The 17802-nt window shown below is 23.8% G+C and overlaps 2 protein-coding genes across 2 annotated transcripts; one reads left to right on the forward strand and one right to left on the reverse strand.

Moving 5' to 3' along the window:
- Positions 1-1716: 1716 nt before the first annotated feature.
- LOC122505664 (nischarin-like) lies at positions 1717-6424 on the reverse strand. Its single transcript, XM_043617439.1, has 3 exons — positions 5772-6424; positions 5223-5535; positions 1717-2906 (listed from the first exon to the last, which is right to left on the reverse strand). Exons 1-3 carry the CDS (start codon positions 5897-5899, stop codon positions 1941-1943), a joined length of 1407 nt encoding a protein of 468 aa, XP_043473374.1. The 5' UTR covers positions 5900-6424; the 3' UTR covers positions 1717-1940.
- A 66-nt stretch (positions 6425-6490) lies between these two features.
- On the forward strand, positions 6491-11611 carry LOC122505663 (X-ray repair cross-complementing protein 5-like). The gene is made up of 12 exons (XM_043617438.1): positions 6491-6632; positions 6725-6841; positions 7268-7488; positions 7569-7694; positions 8089-8329; positions 8902-9088; positions 9414-9544; positions 9668-9814; positions 9990-10117; positions 10198-10401; positions 10968-11151; positions 11491-11611. The coding sequence occupies exons 1-12, from the start codon at positions 6609-6611 to the stop codon at positions 11503-11505; spliced, it is 1725 nt and encodes a 574-aa protein (XP_043473373.1). The 5' UTR covers positions 6491-6608; the 3' UTR covers positions 11506-11611.
- The last annotated feature ends 6191 nt before the right edge of the window (positions 11612-17802 follow it).

Genomic DNA, 17802 nt, shown 5'->3' on the forward strand with positions numbered 1-17802 from the left:
TAATTAAGGAAAAAAATATTTAGAACCAATACAATTTCAAAGTTCGAATAATCGAAATTTTGTAAAATTGAACTGCAAACAATTTAATTTCAAACGTATTTTAAATAATTTTTCTCTTTTTTATTAATTGAATTTTCAAAATTACTGAAAATAATTAATTTAAAAAAAAGAATTTTATTTAAAAATTCTGTAAAATAATTAGATTTTGAAAAAATTGTAGTAAAAAATTTTAGAAACAAATAATATTTCAAATAATGAACAAAGTTCTTTTTGAAAAATTGGAATTTACATTTTTTTGAAATTAATGGATTTTTTAAAAATATAATTGAAATTTTGTAGAATTAAATTCAAAAGAAATTAAATTTTTAACGTGTTTTAAGTGAATTATCTTTTTATTCGAATAATTGAAATTTTAAAATTTTGGAAAAGTTTTAGTAAAAAATTTTAATTGAAAATTTTTTGAAATTAATTGAATTCTTAAAAATACTATGACAAATTTTTTAAATTAATTCAAATTTCGTAAAATAAAATTAATCTTTTCGGAAAAAAATTTTTTTAAAAATTTTTTTAAAAGTAATCGAATTTTATAAAGTAATGAATTAAAAAATTGTTCAAAAAATTGTAAATTTTCTTGAAAATTTTATGGATTTAAATATTTGAATTGTTTATTTTAAATACTTTGGAGAATTTTATTAAAATTTGTGACAAATTTTCGTGGTTTTGAAGAGAACTATAAAAAAATTAAATTAAAAAAAATAACATTCAAAGTGTAGACGTAAATTAAATTCAAAAATTTAATTCAGAAGATAATAATAATTAAATTCAAAAGTTTCCTTTTATCACAGATTAATAATGATGTTTTTATTAAAATATCTTATTTACAATATTGTTACTAAAATTGTCATAATTTTGTACACAGATAAAAACTGACAACGAATTTTTTTAAGTAAAAAAATAATACTTCAACACTTGAAAAGCAAAAAAAAAAGTTATAAAATATATGAAAATTCGTGTCGATAAAATTTAACATTACGTAAAAATTTAATATCCCTATTTTTTTTTCTTTTGTTAGTTTTTCTCAATAAATATAATTATGTTTTAGACGATATAATATTTAAAAAATATGTTAATTTCTCTCAATTAACAAACAGATCTCAAAACTCTGTTCCATATTTTGAAAATAAAAAATAACATCAGTCTTGGGTAATTTTATTTGATTATTTAAAAAATATATTTGATTATTTTTTTCTTTCTTGCAATAATTATTATTCCTAAAAACCCAAAACTGAATAAGTGACTTATGTACAATTTATTTACATTTTTTTGAATTGCTAAAAAATGCTTTAAAATATTAATTCAATTAATTGACTAATTTATTGATTACCTAATTTATTAATCAATTGACTAATAAATAAATTAAACAATTAATTAATTAATCAGTTGACTAATAAATAAATTAAACAATTACTTAATTAATCAGTTGACTAATAAATAAATTGAACAATTAATTAATTGATTCATAAGTAAATTAATATATCAATTAATTATTTTATTTATTAGTTAATTGATTAATTGTTTAATTTATTTATTAATCAATTAATTAATTTTCTTATTTATTGGTTAATTGATTAATTTTTTAATTTATTTATTAATCAATTAATTAATTTTCTAATTTATTAGTTAATTGATTAATTGCTTAATTTATTTATTAATCAATTAATTAATTTTCTAATTTATTAATTTTTTAATTTATTTGCTAAACAATTAATTGAAATTCATAAAATTAACTAACTTCTCTCTGATGGAAAAGAATTGATTTGTTCACGATTATGATTTTCTGGTTCAAAAATTTTGGAAGACGGTGAAAATCGCAAAATTCTCGAAAATCGACACTGGGGAAAAAATCACAAAATTCCGCCTCGTTCGTCATTGGTCGAATCTCAAATAGTCGGAATTTCGGCAGAAAATAATGGAGCGTCAGTGCCGGGAAAAATTGGTGATTTCCCTTCGCGAGCGATTCGAAGTGCCTGTAAAACAGAAACAGTGTCGAGTTCCTTTTGATTTGGTTTCTCATTGTCGAGGCAAATGTCAGCGGCTCGCCTGCCAAAAGGTTCGAGAACCTTCACTCTATAATCGACAATTGTCGACACTGGATTTCCAGTGAGTCGCAAATTCTCCAAACAAGGAAGATTACCGATAAATTTCACCTCCTCGATATTCTCAATTCTATTGCAACTCACGTCCAAACCCTCGAGGCAATAAAGTTTCGCGAAACTCGCAAGCGACGTCAAATGATTTTGCGACAGGTCCAATTGAACAATTTTACCGAGTTTTATGTGAAGATCCTCGGGGAGGGAGTGAAAATTATTCAAGCTCAGGGATAATTGCGATAGTCGTGGTAGGAGCGTGACATTGGAAATTTCCGAGAGTTTATTATTGTTTAGAGTGAGAAATTCAATGTGTGGCATTAGTTTGATTGCCTCGTCAATTATTTCAATGTGATTGTTGCTTAAATCCAAATGCGTGACTTTCAACCAAACGTGCGAATCGTTTGCACTGGTAATGTGCTTGTGAACTTCCTCGCACATTGCGAGTTCGACGATATTTTTCAATTCTGTATTGTGAATGTTGAGTACTTTTACAGTGTCGCGAAGTGTTCCCATGTTGTAGATTTTTTCCACGGGGAAATTAGTGATTGTCAAGTGTTCGACGTTCTTGAAATTCGAGAGTTCTACTTTCAATGCTGAGGGGACGATGTTACTTGTTCCGTAATACGACCAACTTCCTTGTATCGTTAACGTTGTCAAGTGAGAATTCAATTCCAAAACGTGACTGAAGTCGTATTTTTTGTCGACTACTTCTAGAGACGGACAGGGATGTTTTAATCTTTCACTGATTGCATAAAGCTGTAAACAAACGAAAATTGATAAATAGTAAGAAAACGTAATTTTTTCTCAACTATAAAATATAAAAAACAATTTTCAAATAATATTTAACTATTTTTTTCCTTATAAATTTTTATATAATTCTAAATAACAGGTCTTCGATTAATTTTAAGAATAAAAAATATCAAAATAATCGAACTGTAACTCTTCCAAAAAATTAATTTCTAGTTTTTTTTAAATTCTTAATAAATAAAAAAACTGCACTTCTTCTTTATAAATTAAATTATTTTTAAATAATTTTCTAAAAGTTCTTGAAGATTCAATTATTTAAATAAAAAATTGTTATTTAAATTAATAATTAATTATTTAAAAAATAATAATATTCATGATTCTTTTTCAAAAGTTATTAATGTAAAAATTATGAAAAATATGTAACCGAAATTATTAAAAATAATAAATTGATTTGTAAGAAAATTCAATTTGGTTTTAATTTAAAAAAAAGGAAAACGAATGATTTCTCCAAAATTTTATTAACAAATCTAAAAAAGTAGACTTTGTAATTGAATTAAAAAAATTTTTTAATCAAATTATATTAGAAAAATTACATTTTTAGAAAATAGTTTAATAAAATTTTGTGAATTTTATTATTTTCTTTCATTATACATTTAAATTCAAATTTAATTAAAAATTTTTAATTCAATTTTAATTTGAATTTTAATTCGAACTTTGAATTTTTTAAATTCAATTTTAATTTGAACTTTGAATACTTTAATTCAATTTTAATTTTCTTAATTTTAAAACACAAATTTAATTAGAATTTTGTAATTTTTAAATTCAAAGGTTTATTTGAAGATTTTTCAATAAAATGTTTGAGAATTTAATTATTTTGAAAATTTACTATTATTATTCTCCTAAATTTTATTTTTTTAAAATTTTAATGAACTACAAAAAGAAATCAATTATTTTTAATAAAATTTTACAAAAAATTCAATTATTTTAATCTTTTTAATTAAATATTTCGAATAATTATCTTATAAAACATGTAAAACATATTCAAAACTATCGAAAGATTTGAATAAATTTATGTTTTGTAGATTAGATTTTTTTCAATATAATTGAATTTGCATAAAAAGTAATTGAAATTTTCTAAAATTTTATTATAAAATTAATCGAAATTTTTAAAGAATTTTATTAATAAAATTTTGAATTAAATTAAATTAGGTTTTTAAAATGTTTCACTTTTATTTTTTAAAGATAATTGAATTTTTTAAACAAAAAATTGAAATATTTAAAGACAATTGAATTTTTAAAAAAGGAATTGTAATTTTCTAATGATAATTGAGTTTTAAAACAAAAAATTTCAATTTTTAGATAATTGAATTTTTAAACAAAAAATTTTCTGAAGATAATTGAAATTTTAAATGAGTAATTGAAATATTCTAAAAATAATTGAATTTTTAAACAAGTGATTGAAATTTTAAAAAAAGAATTTGAATTTTTTAGGCAAATATTTAAATATTCTAAAGATAATTGAATTTTTAAACAAGTAATTGAAATTTTCTTTAAAAATTTGAATTTTTTAGGCAAAAATTGAAATTTTCTGAAGATAAATGAATTTTTATACAAAGACTTGAAATTTTCTAATGATAATTGAATTTTTAAACAAGTAATTGAAATTTTCTGAAGATAATTAAATTTTTAAACAAGTAATTGGAATTTTTAAAAACAGTTGAATTTTTTAGACAAAAATTCAAATCTTCTAAAGATAATTGAATTTTTAAATAAGTAATCGAAACTTTTTAAAAAAACAGGCGAATTTTTTAGACAAAAATTGAAATATTCTAAAGATAATTGAATTTTTAAACAAGTAATTGAATTTTTTAGACAAAAATTGAAATTTTCTGAAGATAATTTAATTTTTAAACAAGTAATTGAAATTTTTTAAAAACAGTTGAATTTTTTAGGCAAAAATTGAAATTTTCTGAAGCTAAATGAATTTTTATACAAGGACTTGAAATTTTCTAATGATAATTGAATTTTTAAACAAGTAATTGAAATTTTCTGAAGATAATTTAATTTTTAAACAAGTAATTGAAATTTTTTAAAAACAGTTGAATTTTTTAGACAAAAATTGAAATTTTCTGAAGATAATTTATAATTTTTAAACAAGTAATTGAAATTTTTTAAAAACAGTTGAATTTTTTAGACAAAAATTGAAATTTTCTAAAGATAATTGAATTTTTTAAACAAGTAATTGACATTTTCCAAATTTAATTGAATCTTAATAAACAAATAATTGAAATTTTCTAAAATTATCTTGTTTTACAATTAATTTACCTGTACGGGATTAAAAGTATAACTTTTGGAAGATTGGAGCAAAACATCTCCTTCGGTAAAGAATTGAAGCGCCATATTTTGCAGTAAAAAGAAAATATCATAGACATGTAAATCGAGAAAAAGAGCCAATTCCCGTGGCATTGCTTTCTTCAAATAATTATAAACCGCATTTAAATAAATTTCCAAGCCGAGTCTACGTTTCTCAACAAAGACTTCGTTCTTATTTCCAATGAGTTTCTTTGGCGGTAGAATGTCCTTCTCCACACAATGTTCCGACACTAGAATTTCATTTAATTCCGAAAATTCACTGTATCTAAAAAATGAGAATTTCATTGTTTTAACGAATTCGTTATTTTAAGTAAGTACAATTTTTATTCGTATTATTATTATTCGATTGCATTTTACTTTTTTATTCTACAAATTTGAAAACAAATATGCAAATAATCTGTATTTTTTGCAAGAAAGAAAAAAAAGAAAAAATAAGTAATATATTTTCCTTTTATTATATTTATAATCAGAATAATAAAACAATAATATAAAAATAAATACCTGTGTTTTACGGTCCATTGAATAGAGGCAATTCTAACCTCAATTGTATAAAAAGTAACGCTGTCAACAGTTTCGCTTAGAGGAATTTTAATATGCATGTCATCTTGATTTAAAAGAAGACACGCCATTGCAAATGTAAATTTTAATTGTCTAAGTAAAATTAATCCTACTATGAAAATTATCAAATTTTTGGAGTGAGTAATTTTTTGTTCGGAGAATTATCAAAAGTTTCCTTTCAATAATAATTTTTCGAAATCTTTATTGGCAAGTTTCGTACCTTTACGCAGTTTATCAGACATAACACTTGGCTTTCAGTGGCCCATTAAAATAAAGTATTATCTATTAAAAAATGACATTTCTGATTGAAATTATCTTTTTGACAGTTCTTGAGAGGACAAAAACACCACCCATGAATTTTTCAATATGGCGGACGCTTCGAGTCCATCACGCGGTAGAAATTTGAACTGAAATACAAAACAAGTTTCTTTTTTTTCGTTTCTCTCACTTTTGCTTTAATTAAATTCCATCCATTGGGGTTTAATTTTTAAATATTTGTTAACATTTTTTGGGTTTCAATACAATCGGATTTTTAGATTTAGAGATTCAATTTAGCACTCAGGTGACTCAGGTAAATAAGGTTATGTTAGGTTAGGTGCGAACTTCGCAGTGCAATTGTTGTGAATATACCGGAATCTACTACGGCGTTTATTTGTTACAAAAAAAGTGAACAATTAATAATTAATAAGTGGAAGGAAGAGGAGAATTGAAAGTCTTGAGAGAAATTGTCAAAGTATTGTTATTGTCAACGAAAACAAAAGGTTTGGAACTAATACAACAATGCCACCAAAAAGGAATGCTGCGGTAACCTCTATTTTTTTTTGCATATATTTTAATTAATTTTATTCATTCTATTAAAGTTTCGTCGATGTTTATTTCTCTTTATATTCATGCAGGAGGCAGTGATATTTCTTGTCAACGTTGGACGTGAAACTGCCGAAATTCTCGACAATGAAAATCAGTCATTTTTGGACAAAGCCAAAACAGTCATTCGGCAAATTTTAGAGCGAAAAGTAAGTTACAATAACTTCATTAAAATTATTTTAATATAATTATTATTTTCCAGAATTTTTAACTAAAATTTTTTTTTAATCAATTATTTTTAATAATTTTCGAAAAAGTTCTTTGAGAATTTTCAAATTAATTTGTTTACAATATTTAATTTTACCAAAAATTTCGATTATTCGGAAATTCTTCAATTAAATGTATTGTAAAAAATAAAACCTTCAAATAATTTCCAAAAACATTCAATTAAACTTTTTCAAAAAATTAATTCTGCAGAATTTCTAGTTAAAAGTCGGGAAAATTAAAATTTTCTAAAGATTTTAATTTAAAACCTTTTCAAACAATTTTATTGTTTATAAAGATATTTGAAATTTCGACGAGAATTTTGTTTCAAAAATACTAAAAATTATTTCTAATAATAATTTTTTTTCCAGATATTTCTTCGAAAAAAAGACGCTGTCAATATAATATTGTTCGGCTCGAATGAAACCGACAATGATGAAAATATTGATAATATTTTTCAATTTGAATCTGGATTGCAAGTTCCAGACTGGGAAATGGTCGAGCGAGTTCTCGATCTAAGAGCAACGGAACATACTTCAAATTGGGTTGAAGGATTACACGTTGCCCTTCGATTTGCTCAGTTTAAGTGCACGTACGTTGAATAAAAATTATTTTCGCCACACACGTTATTAATATATTTAAGTTTACTAATAAAAAAAAATCTTTTTACAGTGATTTCGAAGATGTTAAAGTCATTGTCATTAACAACTTCAAAGAAAGCCAAGATGTAATTCAACAATTTAATGCAAAAGATGTTGCCAGCGAAATTTTCAGCTCACATGTCAAGTTAATGTTCATGTAAGTTTTTTCTCAACTAAAAAAAAAGGGATCGAATCTTTTGCCAAGCAAAATCGAAATTATAATTTTCATTTCAACGCAATAATGTTGCGATAAAAAATTGAAAGGAAATAAATTTTCTTCTTTTTTCAATTTTGAATTCTGTTTCTAAAATTTTATTTCTTAATTATGTTTATAAAATAATTTCCGTATGCGATGAAATGAATGAAATTTATTTAGGGACATTTAGGGATGTATTTAGGGGCGAAATTATTTTAGAAACATAATTATTTAAGAAATACAATTTTAGAAACAGAATTCAAAATTGAAAAAAGAATAATTCTAATTAATACAAAGGTTTATTGTTTTGTAAACAATAAATTGAAGTGTTATTGAAATTGAATTTAATTTTCAGAAGCAACGAGGATTTATTTGGAAGAAACAGGGAAGATTTAAATTTAAGTGAACAACTTGCAGTGAGAGTTTACCGTGATGTCGAAAGAATGACTCCTGGTGGTACTTCCTGCGCTTATGATCAAATTGACAATTATCTGCTGGTGACTCGATTCTATAAGAATCCACCGGTGAAACCTACTCCTTGGGAGAGTTTCATGAAAATTGGAAGTATTTTAATTCCCATACAATCCTACGTGAAGGTAATTTCTATCAATTTATTTATTCCTTTAATCCTTTTTAATTAAATTCGGTACTTTTATTTTTCAATTTAATTTGGTTACTTTATATTTCTATTAAATTTGGTATTTCTATTTTTCAATCAATTCTATTTTTCAATTATTCTCTAAATTTAAATTATTTATTTATAATAATTAAAGTTCCTAGGGCTAAAAGAACTTTGATTAAAGTTCCTAGGTCTAAAAGAATTTTGATTATTTATAAATAATTTAAATTTAGAGAGTAATTGAAAAATTACTTTCTAGAATTGATTAATTCAAAATAGAAATACCAAATTTAATTGAAAAGTAGAAATAAATTAATTTAAACTTTTTGCTTTTGAATTCGTTTTGACTAATAAATAGTATTTCTGCTAATTAGTAAAATTTAACTAAATAAATAGTTATTTCTACTAACTTATTAGTAAAATTTACTGATTCAAAAGTAAGAAGCCAAATTAGTTAACACTTTTATTAATTTGAATTTAGATTTATTAATTTTATTGAATTATTAATTACTTTACAGTTTTATATGTTTAATAATTAAATCTTTGAAGGTTACAGAGCCTGCTCCTTTTCCCAGTTGGAAACTAACGACTCGAAGTGATTCTGTTGGATTTCCTCCAGAGACCGATGCCGGTGTTAAGCGCACCAGAGAACTCGTGGATCGTCACAGAAATGTTGTTGACGAAGCAAACACCAATAAAGGCTATAAATATGGTGGACAATTCGTTCCTCTCACAGGTCTGTCGCAAATTAAAATAATTTCGCAAATATGCAACGAAAAAAGAAAAAATAAATAAATTAATTTAATTTTTTTTCACTTTGAAACTAACGAAAAAAATTTATTTATTTGAATTAAAACTAAAAAATTAAATAATTTATTTGGATTAAAAATAAAATTAATTTATTTGCATTAAAAATAAAATTAATTTATTTATTTGAATTAAAAATAAGATTAATTAATTTTTTTAAATTAAAAATAAAATAAATTAAATTTTTTTCTTCATTAGATCGAAAATTAAATTTAAAAAAATCGTTTGTATTAATTTCAATTTTCTTTATACAGATAACGATAGAGAAAGGGCAAAACTCACGGGAACGGTAAAATCTTTAACTGTTCGTGGATTTGTGAAGATAGAAGAAGTGTCATTGGAACATTGGTTTGCGAAAGGAGTGCATATTATTGTTCCGGAATGTGTATGTTTTTCTATAAATTTGTTCGTTTTTCTATAAATAATTTAAGTATTAATTATGATTTAAGTCTTAATTTACTTATTTTATATTATTTTCATTAATAAATTATATATTTTTCTCTCTTAGAATTCTCAAGCGAAGGAAAAATTCTATTCTTTATTAATTAACATGAAAAAATTAGGTTTGGTTGCAATTGTGAGAAAAGTTTATCAAACCAACAGTCAACCTAAAATGGGTATTTTATTTCCACGCTTCGAGAAAGGTGAAATTGCGGTAAGAATTAATTTTTACAATAAATTTTTTATTTAATATTTTAGTATTTTTCTAACTAAAAGCCAGGAAAAAATTGTTTTATTTATTTTTGTTTAGAGAAAAAATATTAAAGAAACGATTGAAGAGGAAAAAGAGTAAAATGTATAAATTTAATTTCTTTTCATATTAATTTCAGTGCCTGGTGCACATTGGACTTCCGTTCATTGAAGAGCGACGTGTTTTAAAACCGAGAGAGGAAGTAAATTCACTGAATGAGGAGCAGAAGCAAGACATTGATAATTATATTGATGCAATGACAATCTCGTAGGTATTTCAGTATTAAAGAAAACAAAAATTCTTTATAGTCCTCGCAAGAAAATAATGTCTTATTTTTTTCTATTCAGCGAAGATGATGAGCGTTTTCGGCCAGGAAGTTTTTGCAATCCCTTTAAGCAAACTAAATGGGATCATTTGTCTAATCGTGCACTAAATCGAGATCCACCACTGAGTATGGATCAATATTTGATTGATTTGGTTTCCACCCCGAGAGACCTTTTGGAAAGAAGTCAGCCGGCTTTGGAAAGATTGGCAACATGGGTCAAGCCTAAGTAAAATTGTTTATTTTTTTATTTTCATTCATTATATTCAATTCGGTTTTTGTAATATTAATGTTAATATTCAATTTTGATAATTATTCAATTCAATTTTGTTAATTAATTACAAAATTCAATTTTGATAATTAATTATTCAATTCAATTTTGTTAATTAATTATAAAATTCAATTTTGTTAGTTAATCGTAATATTTAGTTTTGTTAATTAACTAAAAGATTCAATTTTGTTAATTAATTGCAAAATTCATTTTTCATAAATAATTATTCAATTTAATTTTGTTAACTAATTGCAATATTCAATTTTGATAGTTAATAATTCAATTGAATTTTGTTAATTAATTATAACATTAAATTTTGTTAATTAATTACAGTATGTATTCAATTTTGATAATTAATTTTGTTAGTATTAATATTAATATTCAATATTGTTAATTAATTGTTCAATTTAATTTTAATAATATTAATCTTGATATTTAATATTGTTAATAAATTGTAATATTTATTTTTTTTTAATTACTTTCAATAATTCTAATGTTTTTCTTCGTTTCTTTTTACTTCACAGACCTGTGGTTATTAAAAAGAAAGAAGATGAAAATGAGCCCATTGTCAAAGTTGAAGAAAATGATATAAAAACCGAAGAAGAACTGATACAAGCAGCAATAGAAGCTGAAAAAGAAATTAAAAAGAAGGATGAAATTTTCAATGAAATCATGCAAACTTCCATGAATGATGATGATGATCATCTTGTAAGTTTAACAATTTTTGATAAATTTAATAATTTCAGATTAATATTTGAAGTTTTCATACTTTCATTATTATAATTTACTAGGTATTATTAATATTTAATCTTCTAATTTTAATTTCAATTTTAATTTTTGTTTTATTTCTGATTTTAATTTCAATTTAATTTAATTCTAATTTTAAATTTAATTTGAATTCTCATTTCATTTCCAATTTTGATTTTATTGTTAATGTTAAATTATTATTTTAATTTTAAATTTAATTTTAATTATAATTATAAGTGTAATTTTAATTATAAGTATAATTTTAATTTTAATATTAATATTTAATATTAATTTTTTCAGTTCGACGATCTTTAATGGACCATCAAAAATATCTAATTGATTGGGCGAATAAATTACATGAAATGTAATTAATTATAAATAATTTTGTAAAATGGATTTAAATAAAACCTCTATTTTGTAATATTTTTCGTAAATTTTTGAAATTTAGTTCTAAACCCCACGTTACTCGCAGAATATTAATGAATCGTTTTTAATTCTTCATGTTATTTAAATTAATATAATTTTACTTTTATTTAAAAAATATATTTAGAAAATAATTTATATTTTGATTTCACAGGAATTTAATTATTATCCTTTTTTTACTTTCTACAGAGTCATCGTATTTATAAAAGTTAATTTTATCACGAAAATTTTAGTTTTTAAGATGATTTTTTCAAATAAAAACAAAAAAAACCTTTTTTTCGAAAATAAAAAAAACAACGTATTTGTAATTTTTTTTTATTTTTATTGAAAAAAATGAATCATAATTCCTTTCGAATTATGAATTGAAACTGATTTTGGAAAAATAAAAATATTGGTAAAAATCCGTAAAAATGTTGACAATAATAATAATGATTGTGATAATGATAATTGAATAGAAAACAATTTTTCATAGAAAAGTATTTTATTTTTTCGTCAAATTAATTATTAATTATCAATTAATAATTATTAAATAATAATAATTACTTTTATTTTCTATACATTTTTCGAAAATACCTGAGGGCGCTTGAAACCCCCCATTATTCCAAAGTGGCGCCGCCCCTGAACTGTGAACCCCCCTTCCCTCGTCCTCGATCATCTTTCACCCTTTCTCCCTGCGAACCTGTTGCCTCTTTGGATTGCTCGTTCGAAAAATAGTATTTCTTCATCCTCGCGCGCTTGTTGAATCGTTTTAGTCGCGTGTCCGGTCTTTTTTTTTTAAATAATAAACAAAAAAAAATTCTACTCCAAAAAGTAATTTGAACAGTTTTTCAAAAATCACGTTTTCAATCAAGTCCATAGGTAAATAATTCGTTTGTTACTCTATCATTCTTTATTTTTTACCGTATTTAGTGCTTTCTTCCTATTTTTTCGGAGAGGATAAATAATAATAGGGTTAAAAATAGTGCAGTGCTTAAAAGGTTAGGAAAATAGTGTGTTAGAATTTTTTTTTCGCGAGTCTTGTGTTGCAACGCGTGAATCGGTATTCTCGGCGACATGTTTTCTAGTGAAGTGAAGTGCTCTCGAGATAAACGCCAACTTTAGAGTATTATATAGAAGATTGAAGAATATGAAGATGGATTAACTTCACGAGAAGGGAAAAAACTAGGATTGCAAAGTGTCAAAGGTCAGTCTTCTTGTATACGGAATGTTTACGGCGACAATTCAACCGCATTCAGACTTTTAAATCGAAAGCGTTTTCTGCGCTTTCAATTATTTTTTCCGCATTGTTACCAAGTTTCCATACGAAGGAAATTTTTATTATTGCATTGCAAGGATTGCAACCGCAAGCATCGCAAGTGACAAATGAAAATGAAAATCGAACATTGTTCATTCTAACCTCAAAATTGTTTTCTAAATCGATTTCTAACCTCAAATTTTTTTCAATTCCGAATTCGGAAGTTTCGATTTCGACGATTTTGACCACATTCTAACGTCAGAAAATAAGTTTACTTTTTCTTGACTATAATAAATTAGCTAATAAGTATTTGTTGCTTTTAATTAGCGAAATTCGAATAGAAATAAAATTCTTTGGTACTGACAAATAGAAAAAATATACAAAAATACTGAAAAAAAATCAAAATAGGAAAATAAATACAAAAGCGCAGTGTTTAAATTTATTCTTTTCGACAATTTTCGTTCGGATTAATTTCTCGTCGGGGAGAGTAAAGTAATTTTCATAAATCCACAAAGATGAATTTGAAATTAGAAGGAATTCAAAAGGTCACAATATAAACGACTTGTAAACGCCTACGCTTCCCACAGGACAGTATAAATATACGTTCACAAGCACAATCCTTGTTGAATATGTATTCTTAAATCTTCAATATTTTTTCGAGTCTTTTAAATTGCTTCTTCGTGACAAACCGAAAATATTTCCGAGATTAATCATCAGTTAGTTTTTTCAGGAATTCGGAAAAGTACGAAACTTTTTCCTGATTCTTCGAATTCTGATTAAAATAAATTGACATTTAGGCTCGGATTGAATATTTTTTGCCCCTATTTAATCAAGTCAATTTTTTTCCTTTCGTATTAAATTGCTCTCGGTCAAAATATTGACGTGTAAAAAAATTCGACTCTCTTTTTGACAGGTGAGAAAACTTGTCGATTAAAATTCACTGACTGGTTATTAATTATTAAATGAACTAAATGAAGTAAATTATAGCCAACTAACTAAATTATTTCTAATTTGCTAATTTAGTAATTTACTAATAATAATATTTGTTAATATTGGGATAATTAAAAAATTAAATTCAGAATAAATAGAATTGAACTGAAAGGAACGATTATAATCTTATTCTGCAAATAAAAATTCGCCATTGACATGAGAAATATTTAATTTTCTGATTCGCAGGGTCCACGCTTTGTGAGAGAGAGATGATGCAGCAGCAATGCTGCGAGGCTGATGTACCAAGCAGCAGAAACGGTAGAAGAGTTAAGGTGAGTGCCCTATCTCTTCTCTCTTTGGATTGCGTCTCTCTAGACTTAAGTTCTTCTCTCTAAGTTCCAAGTTGCGCGTAGAATAGAATAGCTATACGCAAATGGGTCCATGAATTATTTAATGAGTGCAGAAAACCGCAAATTAAAAACACTTCTCCTCGCTTGCAATAAGACGCTTTATTCCCGTCCAAGCGTCTCCCTTTTGTGTTTGTCTGCCAAGAATTCAAATTAGAATCACTCCTTTTTTTTTTTTTTGCTTATTATTAATATTCCTCGTATAATCGTAAAAAATTTAACGAGAGGAAAAATTAAAAAAACACACAGTAAACACTGCGTACTAAAACTTGCGTATTAATTTACATTGAAATCTGAATATTATTTTATTATTATTATTATTATTATTATTATTATTATTATTATTATTATTATTATTATTATTATTATTATTATTATTATACATATTGTTGTTATTATTATTATTATTAGTTATTGAAAATACGTTACGGCGACGTGACATTTTATTAATTAATAATCGAAATAAAATTATTATAATTAATTTAATATTTTCGAATTTAAAGGGGAATTTTTTTAAAATTTATTTCTAAAAATGGTAATTATTTGAGAATTCATTTCTGCTGCCATATCGCTGCAGGTATATAAGCCGGCTGTTCGTTTTAGTTTGAAATTCTTTCGCGGTAGTTGGAACTCATACGAGTCGGCGAGGGTTTCTAGGCAGCACCCAGAAACTTATTATCTCAAATTACAAAACACTCTCGAGGAAGCTCACGCATTTACTGTTTCAGAATATTATAACCAATTGGGGGGTTCATTTAAATCCAAAAACTCTTGCGTGAATACTATTATCGACGTTCTTCTGCAATTCTGCAATTCCCGAAATCAGATATTCTTTTCTCGTGCTCCAAATTTCGAATTCTCGAAAAAAGATAATTATAGAAGAATACTTAAAGGATGTTTTCTTCTTTTGATTGGGTATAAAGACTCAAACACCAGATTTCTTCGTATGCTGATGAATTACTTTGAAATATTTTCTGTAAAAAAAATGTTTGTTTAATATTTTTTATTGAAAAAATTTTATTAAAATTTTTTGAGAATAATTTTTATTAAAATTTTTTGAGAATAATTTTTATTAAAATTTTTTGAGAATAATTTTTATTAAAATTTTTTGAGAATAATTTTTCAAAGTTTTGCATTTTTTTTTTACCGAATTAGTCAATATACTAATTCAAGAAAAATGTTGATATGTATGTAATCATGCAAACAATTTTCCCTGGAGACGATATTAAAATTTTTCCTTTGATTTCATGTGTCTTATGAAGAGAAAAATTGAAGAAGAAAAAAAAATTGCCTCGACTTACTTTTGAAATATCTGTTTAAAAGAATGAGAGCCTTTTATGATTCGCTCTTTTTCCCCGATTCTTTCGTATTTTGCAATATCACGAGAGAGAGAAAAACAAAAGCACTTGAGCACATAGAATAAGGAAATAGTTTGACTATATCCTCGCTTACTTTTCTCCCTTGAGGATTTCCGAGAAAGTTATAAAACGAATTACACTTTTGACAAAACGATAACTTTCCCTGTAAAATTTTAATTCTTTTTTCAATTTTAATTCTTTTTTTTGCAAAATGTAACTTTTCTACTTTTTTTAATTTAAATTTTATAAGTACTGTGTACTTTAAGTGTTAAAAAAGTAAATAAATGAAACTTTATAGATTCAATGTTGAACCGGATAGCGATATTAAACTCAATTAAAAAATAAAAAAATTTTTACACTTTCGCTCTGTGAATAAAACGAAAAAACAATAATTGAGAATGAAAAAAATTTCTTTTAGAAAAAACAGAATGAAATGAGAAATAGAAATGCTTCTCAAATGGGAAAATAACTTCTCGAAATCGAGTAAACAAATTTTAAAGTCCAATTCGAAAGCGGAATTTCTAATAGAACCAGAAGAAATAGAAGAAATAGAGGAAATAGAAGGAATAGAAGGAATAGAAGGAAGCTTAAGAGGGAAATTTCCAGGAAATCGAAAGAGGGGAAATCTTTATAAGGACTAAGTCATTTCGTCAAAATATTTTGTCAGAAAGAGAATTTTTCTCAGATAATCTCAACTAAAAAAAAAATATTTTAAAGGTTCAAAATTTTAGTGCGAAATAAAATAAGAAAATTTATTTATTATGTACAAAAAAATCGAATAAGCTACGAGATGAGGATTAGAATTCAAAAGAGTGAATAAAATTGTAAAAGAAGCGGGCTTCGCAAAAGAATTCAATTATTTAAAAAAAATTGATAAAATTCATCTAAAATTATTTTCCGAATTATAATAAAATTTCCACGGAAATTCAATTAATTTAGAATAGCATTTTCAAAAAAAATTTCGAAAACATCAATTATTTAACAAAATTTTTTTAAAATTCTTCACAATAATTCAATTACTTTCACTAATACTAAAATTATTCATGGAAATTCAATTATTTAAAAAATTTTTTGATAAAATTCTTAAGGAAGAATTCAATTATTTTTATAAATAATAAAACTCATCGAAGAATTTCAATTATTTTTAATACTATTTTAAATTAATTATTATTCGAACAATTCAATTATTATTATCACAAACAACATTTTTCACACGAATTCAATTATTTAAAAAAGACAAAATTTGTCACAGAAATGCAATTTTTATTAAACATTTTAATAAAATTTTTGCAATCATTCAATTATTTTTATAAATAATAAAATTATTCTCAGGAATTCAATTATTTTTCAAAATTTCAATAAAATTCTTTGCAAACATTCAATTATTTTCATAAATAACAGTAATATTGTTATCAGAAATTCCATTATTTTCAAAATTATAATAAAATTCTTCGCAAAAATTCAATTATGTTTAAAAATTCTAGTCAAAATTTCAATTATCTTTAAAAATAATAAAATTCTTCTCCGAAATTCAATTATTTTCAAAAATTTTAATAAAATTCTTAGCAACTATATTCAATTCTTTTCATAAATAATAAAATTCATCACGGGATTTCAATTATTTTTAATACAATTTTACAGGAATTGCCCAAAAAATGTAATTATTCCTAAAAATTTAATTTCAATTCCTGGAAAAAATCAATTATTTAAAAAATGTATTTTTAACAATTTTTGGAAGGATTCAATTATTAACAAAAATATTCAATTATTTAAAAAAATTCTAATAACATCGATTGAAAGAATTCAATTATTTACATAAATAATTCTACTAAAGAATTCAATTACGTCGATAAATAACAAAATAATTTCCGAAAATTCAATTATTTTGAGGAATTTTAATAAAATTCTTTGCAAAATTCAATTATTTTTAAAAACAACAAAATTTGTCACAGAAATTCTTTTTTTTCTAAAACATTTATTAAAAATTTTCGCAATAATTCAATTATTTTTATATAAATATTTAAATTCTTTTCCAAAATTCAATTATTTTCAAAAATTTTAATAAAATTTTAATAAAATTTTAATACAATTTTACAGGAATTGCCCAAAAAATGTAATTTTTCTTAAAAATTTAATTTCGATTCCTTGAAAAAATTAATTATTTAAAAACTATTTTTTAAAAATCTTCGTAAAAAATCAATTATTTACAAAAATATTAGAATTTTTCACAAAGTATTTAATTTCTTTCAAATATTTTAAT

This window comes from Leptopilina heterotoma, unplaced genomic scaffold (assembly GCF_015476425.1).
Source record: "Leptopilina heterotoma isolate Lh14 unplaced genomic scaffold, ASM1547642v1 Lhet_361, whole genome shotgun sequence".
In the NCBI taxonomy this organism is placed as follows: Eukaryota; Metazoa; Arthropoda; class Insecta; order Hymenoptera; family Figitidae; genus Leptopilina; species Leptopilina heterotoma.

Bases quoted from the DNA above. Each gene is read 5' to 3' on its own strand.
- LOC122505664 (XM_043617439.1), bottom strand. From the start codon at position 5,899: ATGGCGTGTCTTCTTTTAAATCAAGATGACATGCATATTAAAATTCCT. The intron at 5,536-5,771 runs GTATTTATTTTT...CTCATTTTTTAG, and splicing joins CAATGGACCGTAAAACACAG to ATACAGTGAATTTTCGGAAT. The intron at 2,907-5,222 runs GTAAATTAATTG...GTTTGTTTACAG, and splicing joins ATACTTTTAATCCCGTACAG to CTTTATGCAATCAGTGAAAG.
- LOC122505663 (XM_043617438.1), top strand. From the start codon at position 6,609: ATGCCACCAAAAAGGAATGCTGCG. The intron at 7,489-7,568 runs GTACGTTGAATA...ATCTTTTTACAG, and splicing joins TTTGCTCAGTTTAAGTGCAC to TGATTTCGAAGATGTTAAAG. The intron at 10,118-10,197 runs GTAGGTATTTCA...TTTTCTATTCAG, and splicing joins ATTGATGCAATGACAATCTC to CGAAGATGATGAGCGTTTTC.